This window comes from Numenius arquata, chromosome 15 (genome assembly GCF_964106895.1).
Source record: "Numenius arquata chromosome 15, bNumArq3.hap1.1, whole genome shotgun sequence".
Classification (NCBI taxonomy): domain Eukaryota; kingdom Metazoa; phylum Chordata; class Aves; order Charadriiformes; family Scolopacidae; genus Numenius; species Numenius arquata.
Genome location: NC_133590.1, coordinates 11362902 through 11386528, shown reverse-complemented (window position 1 = coordinate 11386528; position 23627 = coordinate 11362902). Strand labels below are relative to the sequence as shown.

General features: G+C 43.5%; 1 protein-coding gene across 1 annotated transcript in view; it reads right to left on the bottom strand.

The window, feature by feature from the left end:
• GRK5 (G protein-coupled receptor kinase 5) overlaps nucleotides 1–23627 on the bottom strand; it is a 162250-nt gene that overhangs the window by 44088 nt on the left and 94535 nt on the right. The window contains exons 3-4 of the mRNA XM_074159142.1: nucleotides 12591–12703; nucleotides 4081–4158 (exon numbers count right to left, since the gene is read on the bottom strand). Coding sequence (XP_074015243.1) covers nucleotides 4081–4158; nucleotides 12591–12703 — 191 coding nt within the window. The remainder of the gene's footprint in view (nucleotides 1–4080; nucleotides 4159–12590; nucleotides 12704–23627) is intronic.

Sequence of the window (23627 nt, the reverse complement as noted above, 5' to 3'; positions counted from 1 at the left end):
CAGAACTGGAACCGAAAAATGAAACATTCCCACTCAACTGTTGAGATTAGGAAAAGCCAGGAAAGAAATATTTGTGACCAATTCCTTTTAGCAGTTTTACCATCATATTTCACAACCTCAGAAATTTTAGACTTCCTGTGGGTTGGACTTTTGCCCTACGGGCTTATTAAGTCAAGAAGGCAGCTTTAAGTGCCTTTTTCATGGAAACTGTTAAAGCCTCTCTTGAAGAAGCAAGACTCCAGTCAAGAAACCTTGATCTCGCCAGTGTAGCAACCATTGCACTGCTCCTGTTAAGCCACAGCAGCCTGCAGCTGGACTTCCCTTCAGATTACAGCACTGAAGTGGTACGTGCCGCCTTGGGTCTCTTCCTCTTAATGGTCAAGGTGGCACATGCCTCGTTGGGTCTCTTCCTCTTAATGGACAAGGCCCTGTCACCAGTTCTGATCCCCACATAGCCCACGGGGAGCAACCAGCTCACAGTTGGACCTCCTCAGAGAAGTAGGTTAACAATTCTTCAGAGCGTGTTTCAAGGACGGGGGATGTCTTCAGCTACACCACACCTCTTCTGTGGGTTTCCACTCTCCTGCTCACCACTCAAGTGAAGCTGTTACAGAATCCATGAAAACGCTTGTATTTCAGCATCCTCATTGTGAAGATAACACATACTCCTTACATTTCCCTCCCATCAAATGGTTCTGAGTTGCCTGTTGGATATGAATGTTTCAACAAACTTCAGGTAAGAGAGAGGGAATACTAATGTCTTCCTAGATGAGAACCTGAGAATCATAGAACAGCTCAGGCTGGGAGGGACCTTTAAAGATCATCTGGTGCAACCCTTCATGGGAAAGGGAGCTTAGATAGGATTACCTAGGACCCTGTTCAATAGCATCTTGAAAACCTGCAGTGATGAGGACTCTACCACATCCCTGGAGAGGTTGTTCCTACATGCCACTTCTTTGAGAGGCCTAAGCTACCCATTTTCCCTTCCAGGTGCCAGGACACATTCAGAATTTGTCATCAGTGTTGCCTGTAGGGCAGGGAGATGGTGGAAACCTGAACTGCTCATGCTGTCCCTGGCGTGAACCATGACAAAAGGCTGCTAGACCTTTTCTCAACTTCCCCAGTGAGCACGTAAGGGCTGTTCAGGATGTTGAAGCTGCGAAGAGCCTGAATCATGATTTCTTGAAAAAGTGCCTCCCCCCCCTCAACCATCTTGGTGAGTTCCGAGCTTGTTTAGTGTCCTTGGGGCTGATGCTGAATGTTCTCACACAGAGCTCTCCACACGGGAATTCATGGCTCCCACAGGTAGCACCATCTTGCAGACAGTGGCTGCGTGTGTCACACGAGGCTGTAAGTGCTGGTGTGATGTCTATTCATCTGGGGAAGTGTTTTCTTTTCCTTTCTGCTGTGCAAGTAGTATATGTTTTATTAAATAAAGTGCATGTTCCCCATGCAAATGAATGCACTTTAGAATGATGATATACTGACACATTGTATGTTAAATATGTATGACATTTAAAAATCTAAGCAAGAACTAAAAATCATTTATAAATATTAAAGAGCGTGAAGTCTACTTTTTGTTTTCATTTTGCTTCTGATCCTGCACTCTGGGAAAAATACTCCTCACATTATAAGACTGAATTATCTGTCCAAGAACCAAACCTATAATTTTATTCTATCAGTCAAGCTGTATGTCACACTATTTTTATATCAAGACAATCAGGTTCTTTGAAGCACAGACACACACCTACTTAAAAGAAGTGTTCCTCTGAAAGCAGATGACTTTGGAATCAGCAGCAATTTGTATCTTTCAAGGGACTGACAACTAAATGGAGAAATGCAGCTCCTAATGAAAAGGTTTCTTTGCTGGCCAGGATGATATCCCATTCAGACATTTGGGTCCAGATTCATCCCTCTTGACTGCAAGCATCTAACCTGGCTTCAAATCACTGACTTCTAATGGCTTAAAATCTGTCCTTTGGAGCTTCTTATTTGTCTTTCTTGACAAGAAAGGACAGTAGGCCATCTGAACTCCTAACCTGAGTATATTAGTTAGTTAGGTATCTAAAAAGAAATTAAATTCATCCAGGCCTTGCTCTAGTTTTTAAAGTATTTGTTGCATAGGAAACTTGTTAGAGAATCCAGTAATCACCCCATTGCTATGGCACAGTCAACCTCGCCTCTAGGAAGTATGTTCTGCTACACAAGGCTTTAACATCCCTCTGGGAAGAAGCAGAAATTTCCCGTTAAGAGAAAAAAAAAGTGCAGCAGGACCAATGGGGACATTAAAGCACCACCACCAGGGGAGCAGTTTTAGATTGCAAGTGAAGGAGCACAACTTTGTGTTTCCTTCTGCTCAAAGACAGTAAGGTAACTGGCAAATACCAGAAAAGTTTCAGAACAGACTGTAAATATCCTGTGCCCATTTTATGTACTGAGAAACCAGGTCCAATATGAAGTGCAGAACATGGCAGAGAATGGAAACTCCAGTTCTGGAGGCCCAGTAATTTCCCTTCCTGTAACATCACCACTTTTCTTGATGAAGAAGCAACTGCTCTCAGATCGGTCTTCACTTTACATTCACTTACCTCAATAAACCATTCCACGTGCTTCTGCTGCACTATGGGGCTGCTGGCAAATGGACAAGGATGGCAGCAGTGCCATGGGACAGCAGGGAAGGGATTTGGCGTCTGGAAACCTGCAGTGAGACCATCTGAAACAAAGCAGTACTATCCTCCTCTCGCTTTACTAGCCCTGCTATCAGCAAAATGCCTTTCTCCATTTCCAGATGAGAACTAGGGCAGTGGGAATTATTTTCCCTTAGCATTTCCCTCAGTCCCTCAAACCAGGACAGTCCCTCGTTCCTCTGTCGACAGAAAATTTAAGACAAATGGTCATTTCGGTGGATTTAAAAAGCAGTGGAACTTCATGCCCTTAATGAATGGGCAGCAGGAACTCATACTGGCAGTGCTCGATGGCTGCACATGAAACTAGCCAGGCTCAGTAAATGAAACCAGATCCCAAAGTGCAGTCTGAGATAACCGAAAGTATGCATTGAAATTTATTGTAGGAAAATGACTGACTGGAAAAAAAAAAAGTGGTCTGCTCTGCCCCTGCACCTCCAAAACATATTGTACCATTTAAACGCTTTAGAAAGACATCTGCCAAAAACGCAATTAATTCTCCTGAAGGTCAAACGTATTTCTCTTGCAAAGCAGTTGAAGCAGCAATTGTACATCTTGATCACACTTATGAAAGCAACTTAGGAAAAATCCTAGGATTGTTCTTGAGTTTGAAGTTGGATGTTTATTGCTTACTGGCAGTGCCTTTTGTTGCAGAGGTTAAACACGGTCAGCAAATGATCGAAACCCCCCCAAAAAAGGGTTTGCCCCAGTGCAGCCTGTCCAAAATTCCAGCAGCAGATTTGTAGTTCTGTTTGGAGTGCCACCCTGTGGACACAGCTGCTGCCATGAGCTCCTCTCCAACCCCGAGACAGTCCCGAGATCTAACCCTGAGGAACTGACAGTGGTGGAAACAAGAACTAGTGATAGCACCTCTCAGCTCCAAAACACCACGTCCCATGTCAGTCTTGCATGTCCCTGGCTACCCTGGGGCAGATGGTGGCAGGGGAGGAGTGGGAATTTGTGTACCAAAATACAGTGTCTGTTACTAAAGACCATTTTTGCTGGAACTTCCGACACAACCATATGTGAAATGCCACCACCTCTTTTGAGCTGGACAGGAAATAATTGTGGCATCTGTTGGTAACAGCTGAGGTCTCTCGCATCACACGACAGAGTAGAGCTTTGCACACCAAGAAGAGACCATAGAAACCTTCTGCCCATCCACAGATGAATTAAGCCCCTGGTAAGCTCAAGTTCATCCTTAGAAGTCAATTGCTGGATTGGATTATCCTTTTTTTTTTCTCTCTGACTGTTTGTGTAAGGCTTGCAGGTTTATTCACAGGAGATTGCCACCATAAATTTTAGGACTCTGGTTTACAAAGCCTATAACAACCTTGTTTAGCAAAGGTGTGCCTTGCAGCATTCCTTCAGTAATGCCACTTTGGCTGCCCCTTACCTCTGGGGTGAGGTATTTCATCATGATTTCCTTTCCTTTCTCTCCCAGCTTTTCATCTGGAGCAATTTCATATTCTGCCTGGAACAAATATAAAATAAAATAAAAAAAAAAAGTCAATATTTGCGCTCATATTTCACCATTATAACTTCATTTTGGATGTGGCTTTAACGGAACACTCTGTCTGAAAAATCTGAAGGATAAATGCCATTTCTGATGGAAGTAAAACCCGTACACACAATCCTATTAAAAACTTTCCACTATACTTTGACCAAACCCTAATGGTGCATTTTCTGAGACCATGGCTCTTAATTAACATCAATAAAATGTAAGTCATTTATATTTTATAGCCTTGCCAAGGCAGCTTTCAGAAAGCATCCAGTGACTAGAGACAACAACTTTATTTGGGTTTGCTCAAAGGGAAGATGGACATAGAAGATAAAGTTATTTCTTTGAGTAGTAGAGAAAGTGAATGTTTGTTAATTCTTGCCACACTGCTGTTTCAAACACCAGGTGAACTCCTTCAGTAGATTGTCTTTTTGGTCAATTGTGTCCTTCCTATTTCTTTACATGTTCCCCTTGATGTAACACGTTAATCCATGGAATTTTGGACCCAAGGCAGGCATTCGAAGGAAACACGTGCTGCGTGGGACCCCAGTGGCTAAATGACAGCAAGTTCTTAGAGACGTTCCCACTTGGCACTGCCTGGGATACAAAGCTTTAGCCTTAGGATCAAAATATTTTCCAGAAAAAAAAAAAAAAAAAAAAAGAAGGCAGTCTAACAACTTTCATGACTGCTCGTATTTGAAAAAGGCTCCCAGAAAGTCCTGCCAAACCAATTAAGTAACCTGGTCCAATACAAGCTGTCTGAGATGATAAATGAGGAGGAAGTTAAAAGAAAAAAAAAAAAGAAAAATAGTAAATCAGACTGAACTGGCAAACACTTGGAAGAACAAATTTCAGAACTACTGCCCACTGGAAGATGTATGTACTGCTCCAAGCTTGATGCAATAAATGGGAAGGCAGGCTGTAATGGATACCCTCGCTAAGCAGACCTAGGAATGACATGAAACCACAATGTAGTAATAATGCTATTACCCATCTCTCTGGCCAGGGCTGATTTAGCTGTTGCAGCTTAAGTCTGAAGCTACATATTTATACACATACATAGCAGGTTGCTTGAACAATCTAGAACTGCGATCTGATTTGGTTTGGGAAATGACAATGACCGCAAATAACAGAGAAGCCTGTATTGCTGATGAAAAATACACCGAAAGCTAAAATCCACAAGTGCAGTATTTCTCTTTTAGTGACCATTTTGGGGATGAACTGATTACGTTCTCATAAAACTTAATACAAGGGTCTAAAAAAATCTCTCATCCAATTTCCTGTCCTTTTAGATGGTATCTGAGTATGGGTCATTTCAGCTCTTAAACACAGATGCTTGCAAATGTTTACAGCATCTTAACAGCATTTTTCTCCAAAGCAATAGCAAGAGTAACAGAAGGAACAATTTTTTAAAAGGTCAAAGTTGCATCTTATTTGGACCTTACAGTTTATAGTTAGGTTGACAGACAAACTAGGCATTTTTCATATAAAAGAATACAGAAACAATGTATTTTAATAAAAGAAAATAATTGTACTTAGATGTAACTGTCTGTGCAGAAAGACGACTGCAAGAAAGGAGAGCTCCTCAGCATTGCCTTGGTATGGAAGCATCTAGGAGATCTTCCGAGTCCTCTATTCAATGCTATTTACAATTTATCCAATAATGGATAATGAAGGATTCTTACTCCTTCATTTCTTTTTAGACTCTGGATCCTGGTAATATACTGACACCCTACTATATAAAACCTGATTCAAAGTCATCATCTGCCATTTGAATTGCACCACGGAGATGTCAAAAAATTTGATGTCCTTTTTGCCACAGGTAACCTGTTACATTTACATCCCATCCGAATCGTACAACAGGAAGCAAATCGGGTCACATCAAAAGAAGAAAGAAGTTTAGCAGGAATTAGATCAGTATTTTGAAATGCGATTCCTAATGGGATCCAACATATGCAGAGCTAAATGCACACACACACACACACACACAGAGATATCTAATTCTGTCTCAAGATAGTTGGGAAGGAATAAAAGGAAATTATACTTGCATTTGACATTCTCAGAAAATGCGACACTGTGGAGGTGAAGGTAGGAAGTGACAGACAAGTGAGGATGTGAGAAGGAACCATAAGCTCCAACTGTGAACAGTGTTGATTTCACTGTAGCTCCAGTACTAGAAGCCTGTTTCATTTTGTTTCTAAATTTCTTATTATTTCTCCCTTCAGTGCCACTTCCAAGCTATTCAGCAACAGATACTGGCACATTTTCAGCCACGGATTGTTATTACAGGAAGGATTGCCCATGTAGACAGACAGAGTGACGTCCCCATGCTCAATCTGCTGCATGCCTGGGAAGCATACCAAGGTCCTCAACTCTCAATCTTGTGCTTAAATCACAAGATACATCCCCTTCTTCCACAATACTCAAAAGCACGGCTACAGTTTGCAAATCCCTAATTGCTAGAAATAACATCGTTACTTAAAATCCATGTGGAACAAAATATTTTCCATTATTCCTTTGATGAATCCAGGCATGTGTTTCAAGGCTCCTGCTCTGAAGTCTAATAGCTTCTCCATGCCCTAGTTAGGTCAGACAGGGCCCTATTCATAGCTCATAAATGAGGGGAGGATTTACGATCACCCTGACTGCATGGGACGAGCTGCAGGGAAGGCTCTTTCTGCGGGCAGGCGCAGATCCTTCAGTCCAAACGGCGAGAGGATGTGGGCTGGCTGCCGTTTGTTGCTAACTTTTCTTCTGGCTGCTCTTTCGGAGGTAATAGTTACTCTGGTGGCTCCTGCTTCCCTAGAAGCAACCCTGGCTGAATGGGGGCACCAGGGGTATGAAGTGTCCTTCCCTTTGGAGCAGTCACCCTCGGGATGGGCTGACTGAGATCAGAGGGGAAAACACACTTCCACTGGGAAAGGGAGCAACGTCCAGCCTGTGGCTGGCTCTGGGATGGAGCCGTGGGCTCTGGGACAGCTGAGCAAGAGGTTTGAGGCCTGGAGGGCATCTGTGACCGATGGAAAGCATCACCAGGGCAATGGCACAGGGACCCCACAGGGCCTTGCATCAGCAACTTAATTCTGACATGTTGTTTTATCTAGTGTTCGCTTTTCATCTTATTATTCTTTGAGTACCTGAAACTGTATGGCTTAAAAATACGTGAAAATTGAAAAATGGAGCCAAAGGGATCTCTCTGCAGATGTGAGAGGACTCTCTCCCACGGGAGGTAGATGCTGATTGCCTTCAGGGGCATGGCATGGCCACAGAAATCAGTCCCTTGTACCCATCACGAGATGGAGATGGGCAGAGACACTGCCACCAGAGCGGTTTCAGCTTCTTGGTAAAAGTCAGGAGCGATGGAGTCACCTTCTGAGCATCTGCAGGAGGCTACTGGCATTTTGGTCCTGATTTTACATCTCTGCTTTCTCAGCTCCCTCCTCTGTTATCCCCAGCATCTCCCTCTGCTCCAGCTCCCGCTCACTCCTTCCTGGGACTCCAGGCTCTGCCCTGTTACTGCTCTGTGCTCCAGCGACTGCCCTTGCACTTGCCTCTGCCGGAGATTTAAAATCTGTGACTGAAAATTGGAAGGCAAATCCCAAACAGCTGGGATTCATAATAACTTGCATTTCTAAATGAAAAGTGAACTTGAAACCACATTTTTCATATTTAAATGCAGGGCAAAAAGAGCCCTTTTGACTATTTAAAAACACATTTTGAGTTAATGAGTTTGTTGATATCAACAAACTGGCATTTCTGATGGAAAAAGCCTTGAACAGCTTTAAGACACACATACACAGATGGTTTATATACCATGTAAGGGACTTAACCAAACGAAATCTCCCTAACAGCAAGACAGGGTTTTTACAAATGGCATTAAATGGGTGCTCGCTCATCCTTTCACCCTAGATAAGTGTAATGTCTAGTGAAGCGTTCAGCTGAAAAGTCCACCCGAGGAGATCGTGCCTCTCACCCCTGGCCTCCGTGCCCGGACAGCACAAGCAGAAACAACCTGGAGAGGGAGCGACGCTACTTGCCTCCAGAGGATGTATTTCTGTGCAACTTCAGTGCAAAGAAATAACATCGTACAGGTTGAAGAGAAAATAATGTCAGTTTATTTTCTCCTAGACCAGAATTAGCTCCGTTCTCCTCCAGTCAATCTAAATCTGGTCCATATTAACATGTTAAAAGCTCTCTCCTGGGAAAAAAAAAATATTAAAAAATGTTGAATGTGATTAGATGAAGCAGGAAAGGGAGTCCAGAAGCTAAAGTCTTCTTTATAACAGCATGCAAAAATCAGAGGAGAGGGAAATGTCAGGAGCTGGTGGCACCCCCGGGAATGCGCTGTTGAGAAGGGGACAGGGACAAGAGGTCCCCGCTGAACTGCTGCCTTCTTGTGCTGGAGGCAGCGGCTGCAGGGAAGGAAACGCATCTTGCTAGCAGATTCCCTGCTCGCTCATCTGCCTTTCAGCACAGGAAATGTATCCCCCACCACTTTATTTTAATGGCTGTCTTTCAACAGCTCCAAAGTTGCATGATGTCGCTCAAATATTTGTAAGCACAGCAAAGCGTGCTTCAGGGCTGTGCGTGAATTCTTTGTTAAGGGCTTATAGGGGAGCTGATTTAATCATAAACCATCTCCATTTAATGATAATAGTTTATGTTTCCATAGTTCCTTCATCTGAATGGCTACAAAAGGGTCTGGTGAACTATTCATGGCAGATCTTTGTGTTTACACGCACACAGATAAGCATGCGATGCGTTCAGAGGCACAAGTTCCAGCCATCGGTACTTCTTACCAGATACTTTATCTAGTCAAGTCAGGACCTCTGTCATGACATCATTCGCACAATATCCATAATAAGAGATGGCTCTCTGTCCTTAGAGCCTTACCGTACCGGCAAGAAGAAGGGGCTGCTCTTGCCCCATTTCCCAGCCAGCCAGCCACACTGATGGCCACTTACTGGTCCCACAGCAGCGGTGGGAACCAAACACACACAGCTCCACCAGCACTGTGCTGCGAAGCTCTGCATCTCTTAGTTTTTATCGCTTTTATCATTTAATGTTGGGGCCTACTGCTTACAAATCACATATCTTCGTAGTCTGTTTTAAAATTGATAGATTGTGGCTAATTACTCAAACACTGCTCTCAGAAAACATGCAGAAACTTTACGCCTCTGAGCACTTTGATCTCAGTTATTGGTTGAAATTGGCCAAGGTGTTCACAGGTTTCAGAGGGAACTGACAGATATACACCTATGTGCATGCAGAATTTAATGATATAAATCCTTTTTTCTTCAGAAAGCAGCTAACAACTGTTTAACTGCACAGCCAAAAAAAAAAAAACCCAGATGCTGCTATAATTAGATTTGCAGGAGACTACATCAGACCAGGTTAATTATTTCACCCAACAGTTGAAATAAATGTCCAGCAAAGAGGGGAATTTTTTTTTCTCTTTATACACTCTGGTCTGGAAGATCTGGTTGGTTTTACCAGTCTTTAGAAGGAGAGGTATGAGAGAGAGCTTGTGAAACTTGGTCTCACATAAGTAAAGGAATGGAGGTTGTTGGTAGGTTGTTGAGTTTCTGACTCCAAGGAGCCCCGATTGTTGCTTTCTTTGCAGGTAGTTGAGTGCGCTGGTTAAAAAGCTGTATTACAAATTAGGAGGCATCAACTATTGGCTTCTGCCAATGACTTACTGTGTGACCTACTGAACTGCTCTGTAAAAAGAGGTGGTCCTACCTCTGGATGCACAGACAGCTCTGTGAGACTCTCACCAACAGCTAAATAATTTCCTCGATTATTTTTTCCTTTTTATTTGATATTACACAACAGCTAAGTTTTGCATCTCGTGTTAAAAAAATAACTAAGTCAAAAGAAAATGAAGGCTCTTGGCTTTTTCTGCTTGGGGCTTGTTACAGCAGCTGGTGGTCTCCAAAAGGTTTCGCATTCCTGGTGGTCTCAGAATAGGGCTGTAAAGTCAAACTTCTGGTCTCATTATAGGACTTTTTTGCCTAACGTAGGACTTGGCCTGAATCCCACTACTCACTCAACACAGAGTGACCCCGCTGGGCGAATTTCAGTAGCAATCACCCAGTTTAATGGCTCTGGGCTGTGTTGCTTGACCTTAATATTGCCTAATGCAGGGACTTTCATGGGCTGGGAGCAAGCTTGCACAGAATTTGAAATCAATAAACAAAGGAGGCTGCTGTTAATTAGTGTTAAAAAGAAGAGAGAAAGAGTAAATATTCCAACCTCCACGCAGCCAGGCATTTTGTTCATGAAATCCTCGTACTGCCAGTCTGAGCCTAACTGGGACAGATCACTGGGCCAGTAAAGGTATGCAGGGCAGCTCCCAGTCTGCAGGAGCAACCTTGGGGTGGGTGCAAAGGACACCCTCCCCCAAGGATTTGAGAATATCACTCTGGGAATGCTCAGAGAGGGAGCTTTAAAACAAAGCCAGTCCCACCACAAGCTTTCGCAGGACCGGTGTTGTCTGTGCTGCACGGATGCTGGGAGGACACGGAGTTTCAGTGCTTGGCACCGCTCCACGGGGTTTCGGGAGAATGAAATGACACAGTGCCCTCAATTCTTGCAGCCGGAGGCGGGCTGGGCAGCCAGCGCTGCCGGGAGAGGCTGGGAGAGGCTGGGAGATGCTGCCGGGAACTGCTGCAGCCATGACCCCACGCCAGCCCAAAGGTTATCATGCAGTGCTCTGGGGCTGGTGGCACTGGGGGGACACACACAGGATGACAGCAATGTTTCCTTTTGCCCAGATGTTATCACCACTGTCAGACTAACCGGTGCTGCCAGGCGTGTGTGGGGCTCGCACAATGTGGGCTTGTTCTCCCCAGCCCCTGGGCGCTGCTGGAACCAAAATGTGACGCCTGCTGCTGTGAGGAGGCGTGAGAAAAGCACAGTGCCTCGCTAACCCTCTCCGAACTGAGGACAGCTCTGTCTGTTCTGTCTGAAATTAAAACCACTTGGAAGCAAGCTCTTGTGGCTGTCTCCAAAAGGATTTCTGCGGCTTCCTAGAGGGATGGCCATCGCCCGTCTCCTCGGGGCTGCAGGCATCACACCTTATGTGACATTTCTGCAGTCATGCCTCCCCCCAGACGGGTGTGTGGTGTGTCATCAGTGGCAGACGCCTCACTAGACGATGCCGGTTCGGTGCAGGACAAGCACACCCAGGGTACGCGAAACGTCCTCCTGCCCATCTGCCTTCAGCACAGAGCATTTGTCAGATGTAGCAGCTTCATGTACCTCGATGGCTAAACCTTTCACTGGGGAAAATGACAACCAGTGCTAGAAATATCCAATAGAAGTTGTGACCAGCTAAAACTGATTTGACTATCAGTTTTGACTAAAACTAAAACCTTTATCCAAGGCTTTATGTGATGCTATAGATTTGCTGTAGATACTGCAGTACTGCCATAAACTTTAAGTGACCACGTGTCCTCTCCCAGACTCTTACTTTTACAACTTCAGGGTGATCTTCACATCTCCCTGTACTTCAGAATAGCTTCGCCATGGTACTAACCAAAAATAATGTATTCCTGTTGGTATGCATTGTTTTGCTTCTGACTGTCAGTGTTAGGCAGAGAGTGAAGTCCCCCAGACACTCACACTCAGCAGTGACAAGTTCATCTTCCTCTCTGGTATGATTTAGCCTTTTGGCTCATCAACGTCCTACCCTTCCGCAGGCTCCCAGTAAGAAAGCCACTGAGAGACTTTTCCACTGTGAGCAGCTTCTCCTGCTGGCACTACACACGGCCAAGTGCTGCCAGATCGGGAAAGAGCATCAGGTCCCCCTGGGGCTGGCGGGGTTTTGCTCAGTGGCCCGGTTAACTGATAGCTCACTGGGGCGGAAAATGGAGCAGCTTTGTTTCTTGGTGACCTCAACCAAGCCAACTCTATACCTTGTGCCTCTGTTTTCCTATTTGAAAAACCAGGATAACAATCAGGATGTCCTTTGTAAACCACCCTGAAGTCTACTGATGAAAGTAGATAGATATTAGTATTATCATACTCCTCATCTTCTCTTGTCAGTCCATTCATCATCTTCCCTTTCCTCCCAGTGCCTCCCAGCACTGCAGGCTTCACCCACATCAAAAGACATTATTCACAGCAGCTCAGCTGCTTGGGCCTTGATACGAAGGGAGGCTGTTCCAGCAAAGTGCTGGGGTGCCTGTCCTTCTCCCACTCTGGGGGCTCGTGCTCCCCAAGGCTGGTACCAACCCCAATGATGCCGGGATGCTGATGGGGTCAGCCCCGTCCGCTGTTTGCTCAGGTGTGTTAGACACAAAATCACATCCCATGAAACAGTGATTCCTTGGGGTCAGGGGAGTCTCCTCTGTCAGGAGAGCGCTGCAAAGCACCCCGAAATATCACAAGAATGGACTTACCACCGCGTCAAGGAACCTAATGCAGCACTCGAGCTCGGGCCGAGTTTCACAGAACTGCCGAAAGAGAAGCCTTCCGATCGGCTGCTTTTCGCATATGCTGCAGTAATCTCTCTCTAGAGGCAATAAAGAGAAGAAGAGAAGCATGAAAATGAGAAGAGCTTTGCCTTTTGGGTTGGTCAGGAGTTTAAAGCATTGCAAGTGAGTGCAGAACTACGACCCCAAATCAGAAGTGCCGCCTTCTCCCCGCCACCACATTTCAGGTGTCCAAATACAAACATAATTAATGGCTTTAAGACTCACACAAGAGAGGCTCAATTTTACAGAGCTGATGTTGGTAAAAGTCCCGCAAAAGCCATTCAGCTATTATGAAAAAATAATTTCACGTTTTCCTGTGGTGGAAATGTATGCACTCTGCAAAGGTACCGCTCAGACTGGTGGCGTTTGTGGGAATGTGGGGAGCAAATTACAAGTCCTTGAATTGTGAGTCATACATTAAAGGGTAGGAAAAGCTGGAATTTGTGGAGACCTTCCTAGATGCTTCCTAGATGTGTAGCAAAGTGCCCCTAATGTCATGAAATGCTCAACCCACTCTCTACTAAACAATTATTGCAAAGTATGTATTTTCAAAGGTTTCAAAATTTCTGCTGTTTTCTGGCTGAGCATTAACGAATGGATGGAGCATATGGCATCTCACTGGTTTCAGTTTCACACAGCACTCCTTTACAGAACTGTATTTCCCCTTAACCGCCATGTTTAAATGCCATTCCCCTGTGCTGGCGCATGGACACTTTTCTGGTGAGAGCGGCAAATCCCCCAGGCTGTTTGGAGCAGCAGTACTCGCTCGAGACACGTTATTCCTCTAGAAGCACACACATGTCAAACAACATACTGTGTTTCCTTGAGCGTTCCTCTCACCACCCTCCTCGTTGCCATATGGCACTTGCTGTTATTATGGAAACAACCAGCTTCTAAACACATAACATAGCACTGCAAACACACATACGAAACCCACACAAGTTGTCAGTGCCTTGGTTACTTCTCTCTCAGGCCTGGAGTAGCTCCTGTGATGTCTTTTATTCTCCCTTTGCTTTGTTCCCCTGCACCCTTCAGCTCCATCCACTCCAAGGAGAACATCTCCTATGAGGACAGGCTGAGAGAGCCGGGGTTGTTCAACCTGGAGAAGAGAAGGCTCCAGAGAGACCTTATAGCCCCTTTGAGTATCTAAAGGGGGTTACGGGAGAGATGGGGAGGGACTCTTGAGCAGGGAGTGGAGCGATAGGACGAGGGGGAATGGTTTTAAACTGAAAGAGGGGAGATTTAGATTAGATCTTAGGAAGAAATTCTTTCCTGTGAGGGTGGTGAGACACTGGCCCAGGTTGCCCAGAGAAGCTGTGGATGCCCCATCCCTGGAGGTGTTCAAGGCCAGGCTGGATGGGGCTTTGAGCAACCTGGTCTGGTGGGAGGTGTCCCTGCCCATGGCAGGGGGGTTGGAACTGGATGATCTTTAAGGTCCCTTCCAACCCAAACCATTCTATGATTCTATGATCCGCAGGCACATGGCTGTGAGGGAGCTCGCCTTTGCCGTGGAGGCACCCAGCTGAAGGGCTTGCCCATCACAGGTCATAGTCTGGGGACCTTTAAAAGCCAGGACATCCTCCTGAATGGAAAATGCTGTAGATGTTGGACTAACTAACAGTTATGAGGGCATGAAATGGCATAAAATACACACCCTGAATATCAGTAGCACACATCCTGCCTGATCACAGCCCCAAACTCAGTCCCTCCAGAAGCCCAAACCCACCCCAGTCTCCTCATGTTAAACAAGCAGTGCAAAAAATGCAACTGTCTGAATTTGTAACACAACAAAACACAAAGGAGCAAACACATTAATCACCTAGTTTGCCCTATATTTTCTCTTGTACAGCACTATTTGATGCACAGTGGCAACGCTTGTTGTACAAAATGCAGTTAGTTTATATGAGGAAAATCTTCTTTACGGTGAGGGTGACAGAGCCCTGGAACAGGCTGCTCAGGGAGGTCGTGGAGTCCCCTACTCCGGAGATTTTCAAGACCCACCTGGATGCAGTCCTGAGTGATGTGCTCTGAGCAATCCTGCTTCAGCAGGGGAGTTGGACCAGATGATCTCTAGAGGTCCCTTCCAACTCTGTCAGTTCCGTGATTCCATGAAGTTGCTATGACATGGGGACACTCACTGTAGCAGAGGACGCTTTTCTAACAAAAGGGCTACTGATATCAGCTAAACAAGCGTGCAAATTGCACATCCAATAACTGTACTTTATAGCGTACCAGGAAAAGAAAACAAGTGGCTAAACACTATTACATATGTGGATAAATGAAACATAAAGAAGACATGAGCACAGACTTCCTCCTACGGTACATAACTTGGCCAACACGTGAGAAGGGGGACCCGTTCGTAATGAGGGAAAAGGAAATACCAAAAATAATCTCTGAGAACACAAGAGCCAGAGCAGTTCCCTGGAGCCATCCCCTCCACGGTCATGTTTGTTTAAGTGCTGGATATACCAATACAGACAATAAATACATGATGCAATTGCTTTCATTCCTTGTAGGTGACACAAAATATTTTCTTAGGCCCTGATCTTGCCGTTGGCCTCACCAAGTCAGCTAAAGGAGTCTGCTCTCAACTAATTCTTGGGATGCACGGGCCCTGGAGTGGACTAAGAAAGAAAAACACCTCTCTCAGTTAAAGCAGAAAAAAGGAGTGCATATTTTTATTTTAGTGAGAAAAGAAGGAAAGCAGAAGTGTTTTAACAGTGTGCTGTACCCCAGAGACCCGGCTGAAGCACCCCAACCTGTGCTCAGGAGCTGCTGCACCAGGGGAGGGGATGGGGAACCACGCGGGTACCGCAGCCAGGGGCTCCCTTGGGCTGGGGCTCATCGTCCTGTTGCTCTTGGTCCGCCTGCCAGCAAAAATATCCATCCAGTTTCAAAAGTTTAAAAAATAGAAAGAATGATTTCCTGAGGAAATGGAAATGTTAAACACTTGGAAGTGAAACCATATGCTTATGATGATGAAGTGTAACTAAAACAGCTCTGAGAGCGATATCTTTGGTAGTCAGACCCTCCTGCTTTGGCACAATCCTGTTTAACACCTGCAAGGTCACCCAAAACAGGGGTGAAGAGCTGGGTGGGTCACAGTCCTAGGAAAGCAGGCACTTCTCACTGACGCCAAACTCTTCATTCAGAAAATATCACTGGCAGATAATGTGCACACGCAAGTGGATTCTTTGTCTTCCTTAACATAACGACACAGATTAATATAGAAAAGGTGTCGTATAAAATGCCATCATAAACAGTCATAAGATAAATGAAGATAAATATAATTTATTCTAAATTCTACTGACTCATTTTTCCCTTTACTTCACAGCTTATGTATTGAAATACTGCTTAAAGAGCACTCAGTACACAGAACTTACCAAAATAGTTACACCTGCACCCAGATAACACCATCACCATTCAAAGTCTATGGCCAAATTTGTTCCCCAACAGACACTCTGGTAAGGTTCTGAAATAGATCTAAGCACACGTCTAGGAAAAACAGTCCTATTAATAACTTTTCATACTGATCAAAACATGCCATTGATGGAGTGAAAAACACAAAACAAGGTAATAAAGAAACTTGCTGCTGATAAAATCTCTGACTTTCAAGTAAAAGGGGAAAAAAAATAATATTTTAATTAGATTAAAATCTCCCTGTGCCTTGTGAAGATTTTTTCATCTTAATTTCCCATTTAAATACCTAGCATTGTTTTGCTGGCTCATAAATATCACCTTAGCAATTTTGGAAACAGTGGTCTGCAGAGACACCGGGTCTCCCCTCCTCTTTCCCTTTTGCAATATACCTGTGGGTTTCGATGGGTTAGTGGTGAGCTACAAAACTGGGTGATGACTCTTGGTTGAAAACCAGTCTTTTCTGATACTGTTTCGTTCAGTGTAAACTGCAGGTGTCTAAGGGAGGCTGCTATGGAAAGTTGTACTTCTGTTTCTGAGCCGAAGCCCTCATTTTGAAGGGCTACTAATCCAACACCTGCAACCAGCTGGTGAGGTTTTCTCCCGTAGATGCCTGTGCAGAGGGATGAGCTCTGTTTAAATCTCACTTTTCAAGTCTACAAAAGTCAGGAACATGTTTTTTGGCTTTGTGGTCATACTAGCATGGCCAATGATTGCACTTATGTACTATCTATTAAGTAGCATTTTATTTTCTTTTTTTAACATACTAGAATCCCAAGAGAAGATATTTCAAATAAATGCATTGGAGAATCACCAAGAAGACATGCACCATGTCGCTGCACGGGAAAATTTGGACTTGGCCTCTGGATCTCTGCTCTCCTTGGCATTAAATCAGCCTAGATTAAAATTGAGTAAGATCCAAATGCAACGTAATTCTGCTGCCTAAAAAAAACACCCACCCAAGCAAACAAACAAACAAACCTCATCAAAAACCAAAAATGAAAACCCAAAAACCAAAAAGACCCCACCCAAACCAAAAAGACCCTCCTTAACACCTGGAAACTCCAAAGTGGACGTAGGAAGAATTACTTGTTCTTTTCCTGCTTGTGTTCAATGACGCCAGATGAGAACTCATCTCCTTTTCCGAATACTTTTTTTTCTTTGAGGTGAATCAAAATCTTTCAAATAGACATTGTTCCAAGTCTATTATTTGTCGGCGGCTCCCTTCCTCTAGCCTGCTTTAGTCCAGAACAACAAAAAAAGCAAGCCAAACTCAAGGGAGAAAGCTTTTCAATAGAAGGGAACCCTCAGTCCCTACGCTCAAGCTGGACAACAGGGAGCAGATCAGAGCCAGAACGGGCCAGTAGTCAGTTAGTAAGACTGTTGGCACACCAAAAGTAAAACTTCCTTTTTCCAAGGGGTTGAGGCCTGTCAAAGCAATTCCCACCAGCCCTCCAGCCCTGGGATGGATGGAAACTTCAGCTAGAGTTGTCCCACAATCACAAACCTTTCTCTTTATTCAAACTCGGGGGAGATGCTGCTAAAAGCGATCCGAACCACCCCAGCCCAAATCTAAACCCACTTCTGTTTGTTTTGCCCATCTCTGCTTTCTACATGTAAGCTCCTTTACAGGGGCACACAATGAAAAGGAGACAAAAGCAGGAACTAAAAGCAAGATTAAAAAATATGCAGCATGACTGAACTAAACAGATTCTCACAGCCCACCATACAGCATGCACTTGTAGCAATTTCCTTCTTTTTGCCAAAAAAAAAAAAGACCAAAGCCTTTAAAGTTTATAGAATTTTTTGTGTCCAGTCAGGGTACTAATGGAAAATAAATTGCATCTTTAAACACTGAATAACCCCATTTAGAGCTATATTAATATAAATACATTTTTCATTTAAAACCAGCAAGTCTAACACTAGTGCTTATAAATATGTCTTATAATTTACTGCTGCTCTTCTCCAGCTGAAAGTGGAATTACCACTGTCTACATATAAACTTAATAAACAGTACATACTAAACTGCCTAGCCTTTGAGGCTTATGAAAGTTGCTTCTTATCAAAGGCTCCTTTGTGGATGCTTTAAAAGGATTTAAATTGCTTTGATTGCATTATTAACAGTGTCTGTGTTGCTCTTGTATTTCAGAATAAGCTGGAAAGCTGGAACATTAGCTCTTGCATTCTACAAAAGACAGTTTTCCATCTCAAATAAATATGCTTCAATACAAAAGATAATCCTTATGTTCAAAAGTAAGATCCCGAGATTGTCTGCATCAAGACTTTTGCAGACCCGCTTATTACCTTCTGATTTTTCGATGGCCTTCAGAACTAGAGGTGTCACGGCCATTCAGAACTTCATAAACTTTGCTGGGAACCTGTGTACTCGCAGTGAAAAATGTATCAGGTTTCTTTCTTTGAGAAACTCAAAATATGGGCCCATTTCTGATGAAGAAACATGGATAATGCTGTTTAAAGTGTAGAGCTGCCCAAGTACATGTACAGTAAAGTAGTGAGGAATCTCCTTTTCATGGTGACTACTCGGGAATGTTGCAGGAATGGGGGAAGCAACAGAAGGGAAGTTTCTTGTCCTTTTTGTCCGGTTTTTTTCTGGGGTTTTGAGTTTGCTTGGTTTGGGTTTTGTTGGTTTGTTGTTTGGTTTGGTTTGGTTGTTTTTTAATATGGAAAACTGTTGTTGAGATGCTGAGGACTCTCCATTTGCCCTGTCTCCAGCAATGCATTTAGAAGGTGAGGCAAGCCAGATGGTTAGAGAATACAAGGCAGGAATAAAAATGCCTTGTTTCAGTTCATGCAAAAATTCCCAGGAACTGCGGCAGTAAGTCACATTATAAAAGCCCAACACAAGCAGCTCAGCTCCTGTGGGAATTCAGTTACCAGTACAACTAATATTCTGCGTCCTGCAGAGCTCGGTGGCACGCTGTATTTATAAAATGAGGCTAATAGCACTGCCCTCCCTCAAAGCAGCGTGGCCAGAATAAGTCTATTAAAGCCTGTGAGCCCAGAGTGCTACCGGATAGCCCTGTGGCTCCTCGCTATTTACTTGCAGTACAAACCCCCGGAGCGGAAATTTAGTCCAAGAGAGCACAGCGGAGCCTTTTTATACATTAACCGCTATACTGCTCCATAACTTCACCTGGCACTTCCCAGAGATTAAAAATGACGACGTAGCCCCTGTCCTGGAGAGTGTTGATCTTGGCAGGGCCGGAGCTGCGCAGGTGCAGGACCCAAACTCCGAAGCCAAGGGCTGCGATGAAGTTGTGCTGCTGGTGGCAAAAGCACACTCCTTCTAACAATAAATACTTCATCTGCTTTCTTTATTTTTAATAAAATATGGAAATTGTTACAACTTATGACAGGATAATGGCTTGATAGATTCCTTATTTTAAACAGCAGCTCGTCCTGGTCTGCGGTTAAAGCCAGCACTTCATCGCTGCAGAAAGCTCTAGACCTTACACATGAAGCCCCAGGGAAGAACACATTTTTTGGCCTTGGCTGATTTTTTTCCCCTTGAATTTAAGATCTTCTACAAAAAAGACTTGGAGACCCTCATCTATGCTGTTACAGCGAAGGTTGCTTTGGCACTGGCTATCCAAGTTTAATTAATTAAAAATACAAATGCAATCAAGCTTACTTGAGACAATGGAATTACTCCAAACTGGTTTCAAGTCCTGCCAACTTAATTTTCTCTGCTTGTCAGCTGTCTTTTTTAAAATAAACAAAATTTAATCTCTTGATCATCGAACATCTGATGTAATTATTCAGATGCAGACAGTGTTTTCTTTGTATAACTTTCCTTATTTCCACTCTTTTCATGGTGTTAGGGTACAGGGATAAAATCCACACATCACAGCAGCGTTACACTGAGGATGGAAACAGCCCAAAGCTTAGAGTTGGACCAATAGCGGAAAAATGTTTGGAGAACATTGTAAGAAATTTGCAGTGAAATACACTTCGGTGATATATATGGATCTTCTCATTTGTTTTTTGAAAGCAGCTGTATTGAAGCTTTGCTCATGGAATTTTATTTGAAAGTCAAATCCCACAAACAGTTGCATAAATATGTTTGCAGGAGCACTTGAACCAGAACGGCCTATGTGGCTTAGTTGATTTTGGACAAAGATTTTGGCAGGAGGGTTAACAACCCACCCACCCTTTTCGTAGCTGCAGCAGGAGGATCAAACGAAATCCTGTGAGCCCAGTACAGTCACCGCACAGAAAAACACGAGTGGGGTCCAGAGCCTGGGGAGGGACCCTCAGCTGTCTCAGGGGAGACATTTGGTCATCAGCCTTGTGCCAGGAGCGCAGTCAAATGGCAAAGAACAAATGCTCTGCCCTGAGACCAGGCTATTCGCCAGGGGAAGATGAATTCTCATCCTAACAAAATGTGAGTTACTCTGCTGAGTTATTCCAGCCCTCCTCCAACAATTCTGGTATCTTCTAAAAGTTACTCATTCAGGCAACTGCATCCTTCCCACATGGGTCACTGATGACGCCTGGAGTTCAAACGTGGACTGCAGATACTGCAGGGTCATGAGAAGGTTTAGCTTGAGAAGACGGAACCTGCCATTAATGTTTGAGACCCTTTAGATCATAGAAGCAAAAACAGATATGGTTGCATGAAGTACAAGGCGCATGGTAAGACAACAAATAATTCTTAAAAATAATGAAGGTGATATAATAATGAAAGATTCCCACGAATTCCAGTGGATTTTTGATCAAGCCTAGTTTTCCCACCTCTGTCAAGCACAATTTACATGAATAAAACACTCAGTCTGTCTCTCAGCTCCACAGTCACCATCAGCATGAGAGTGGAAACGCACGCACCGTGATTTATCGTCAGGAAATCTGGATTGTAATTGTGCCATGGGAATATTTTAAAATCTTTTTTTAACTGAAATTATTAGGTAATATGCTCTTAAACACATTCGTTCTTTTGCATCTGGCTACCCGTTAGAATAACAGTGGAGGGAACAAAAAAGCAAAAAAGAGCAGGGAGATGGACTGACTGACTGATAGACAGACAGACAGGTACGTTACACTTCTCATAGTTCAAAAATTCCAATGACTAGTAGTAAGCACATGCCCCTGGATCGATGCCTTTGATGAGGTTTCCTGAGCACAGTGTCTGAACCGTTGTCTTCATGGCTGGTCACAAAGCTATTTGGGGCACGGTGGACTTCCAAACTGCTTCACATTGATCACAGAAGATGCACCATCACCAAAATTTCCCAGCACTTGAATGTGGTATTTGCTCTGAGGCCCCAGGGGAAGGGCTGCCCACACCATAACTGTGACTACCACCCTGACTAGAAAAGGAGTTTGTCTTTATCTTCTTAAATGACTTTCGACAATGTCTCTGCGGCAAGGCTGGAGGAATGGAAAAAATCCCCCAAATAAATATGAAAGCTCACCTCAGAAGCGCCCTGGGAAATTCGGGGAACAAACACTTGGTTGTTCTTATTTTGTTCTGCTTTGGATTGGGATGACAGAACTGGATGATTTGTCCTCAAAGAAGGTAGCTACTGAGATATTTTTATTATTTGGACTTTTATGTCCAATCTTAAAGATTTAAACTGAAATACCGAACTTATTTTCTGTCTAGTGCTGTTATTTAGACTCCTGCCTGGTGATATTCTGAGTAATATGTGCTGAAAGAAAATTTCAGTAAAAGTTGTAATTTGAATGTTTAAGGTTATGAAATCTACAGAACTGTTGCTGTTGTACATAGCACAAAATAAACATCTCGATTCCAGGAAACTAAAGGAGACATCTTGTGAATCGCTTTCTTAAGACGAAAAGACTTCTGCAAAACTACTCTTTGGCTTCTAAACCAGCCTGGGTAGAAACTGAAGCAGCCGTCATGACTAAACCTTTACCAGGTGAATAAAATGGCAGAGTGCATAAAGCCACCGGCACAGTCACTCCACGAATGCATATTTAAGCAGCAGACGTTGCTGACAGGCACATAATAAAACTATTCACAGGGATTACTAACTCTGCATGCCATTCAGTAGTCACTGCAAGTTCTAAACATCTCAGCCATTTTATTAGTGACCTTTAACAAACTACTAGATGCTGTTAGTTGTTACTTCGTTGCTAAATTTACTTTTTTTTTTCCCCTTTCAATTTTTCTCCTGATGTTTTGAAACCCCAAACTTGAAGTACAACAAAACTCCACAATCCTACACTGGTAAGTTATTTTTCTAAGTGTTTGTCAATGCCAACCTTTAAAAAATTGCAAAATAAGCTCAATCTAAATAATCAAAGACACAGTAATACACTGCAAAAAAAAAAATAATCGACCCTTATCAATTTTAAAGGGTATCAGTGACCTTCGACAACACTGCTAAATTACCACTTAACTGCATCTTTGGCCCAAGTACAAGTGGTCTACTTGTAATTATACAGACAATGACTTTGACTTGGTTTATATTCACAGGCTGATTTAACTGCCTGCTGAACGACAGGCCCCTCTGAGTGGGTGTGAAGGAGCTGAGCTGCTGAGTAAAATGGATACAAATAGTGGAAAAGAGATTCTAAAGTCATTTAGAAACCCCAAATACACTAAAATGAACTTGTGCAAGAGGGGGGATTGCCATCGGAAAGTATTTTTTTCTCCTTCTTCACAGAAGTTTGCAGTACCAAGGGTCTCTTCACATCAAATTATTGAGATGGATGAGTGTGGCATCTGTCCAGACAGAAGAGCCATGAGCGGTCTTACTCAGGTCTACCAAAAAGAATGTAATTTTAGAGGGAACTTCCTCTTCATTCTTATGAAAACCAGGTTGTCACAGGAAAACTAAGTGAGCGCTTTTGTAATCTTGAACATTATTCTAGTATTTGTATTTTTTCAGTTTATCTCTTTTCATTTCTTTCTGTCATTTCTAGTTTCACACTGTAATGTGGATAATGTCTCACCCTTACAAAGTGGTTTTTTCCCCATAACATTTTGGTTCCTAAATTTCAATATGCAACCACAAATGTTCAGCAGCACAGAATAATGGTGTGCAGATCTGCAAAACAAGAAGCCCAGACTATCACCTCCAAAGCTACTGAAAGAATTTCAGCAGACAGAAGACAAAATTAACAAGAATTTCAACTAGGGTTGCCTACCTCATAATTAGTGCTACTGTATTTAGATACCGAAAACATATTTAGACATTGTACTTCTCACTCAGAAGATGATACTTCAACATCGCTTTGTGCTACATGTTAGATCTGAAGAAATACATCAATAACTGAGATCCTAATGCATGTCTGAAGTGTTCTCCAGCACCCTTTCAGCCAAGTGCTGACCCACTCAGACACCGCTTCACTCAAGCATATCAACAGGAGGCCTGCACACACTGCTCAGTAAAATAAGCAGAGTATTAAAAAATCCACTGAAATCTAAACCGGTTTTCTCATAAACTTCTATACGAGATTGACACATGGCAAGGAATAACACTGGTGTGGTAAGAGCCACATCACAAGCAGATGTCATGAGTCATTTCAGAAACCTTTTCCCAAGTTATTCTGGTCAAG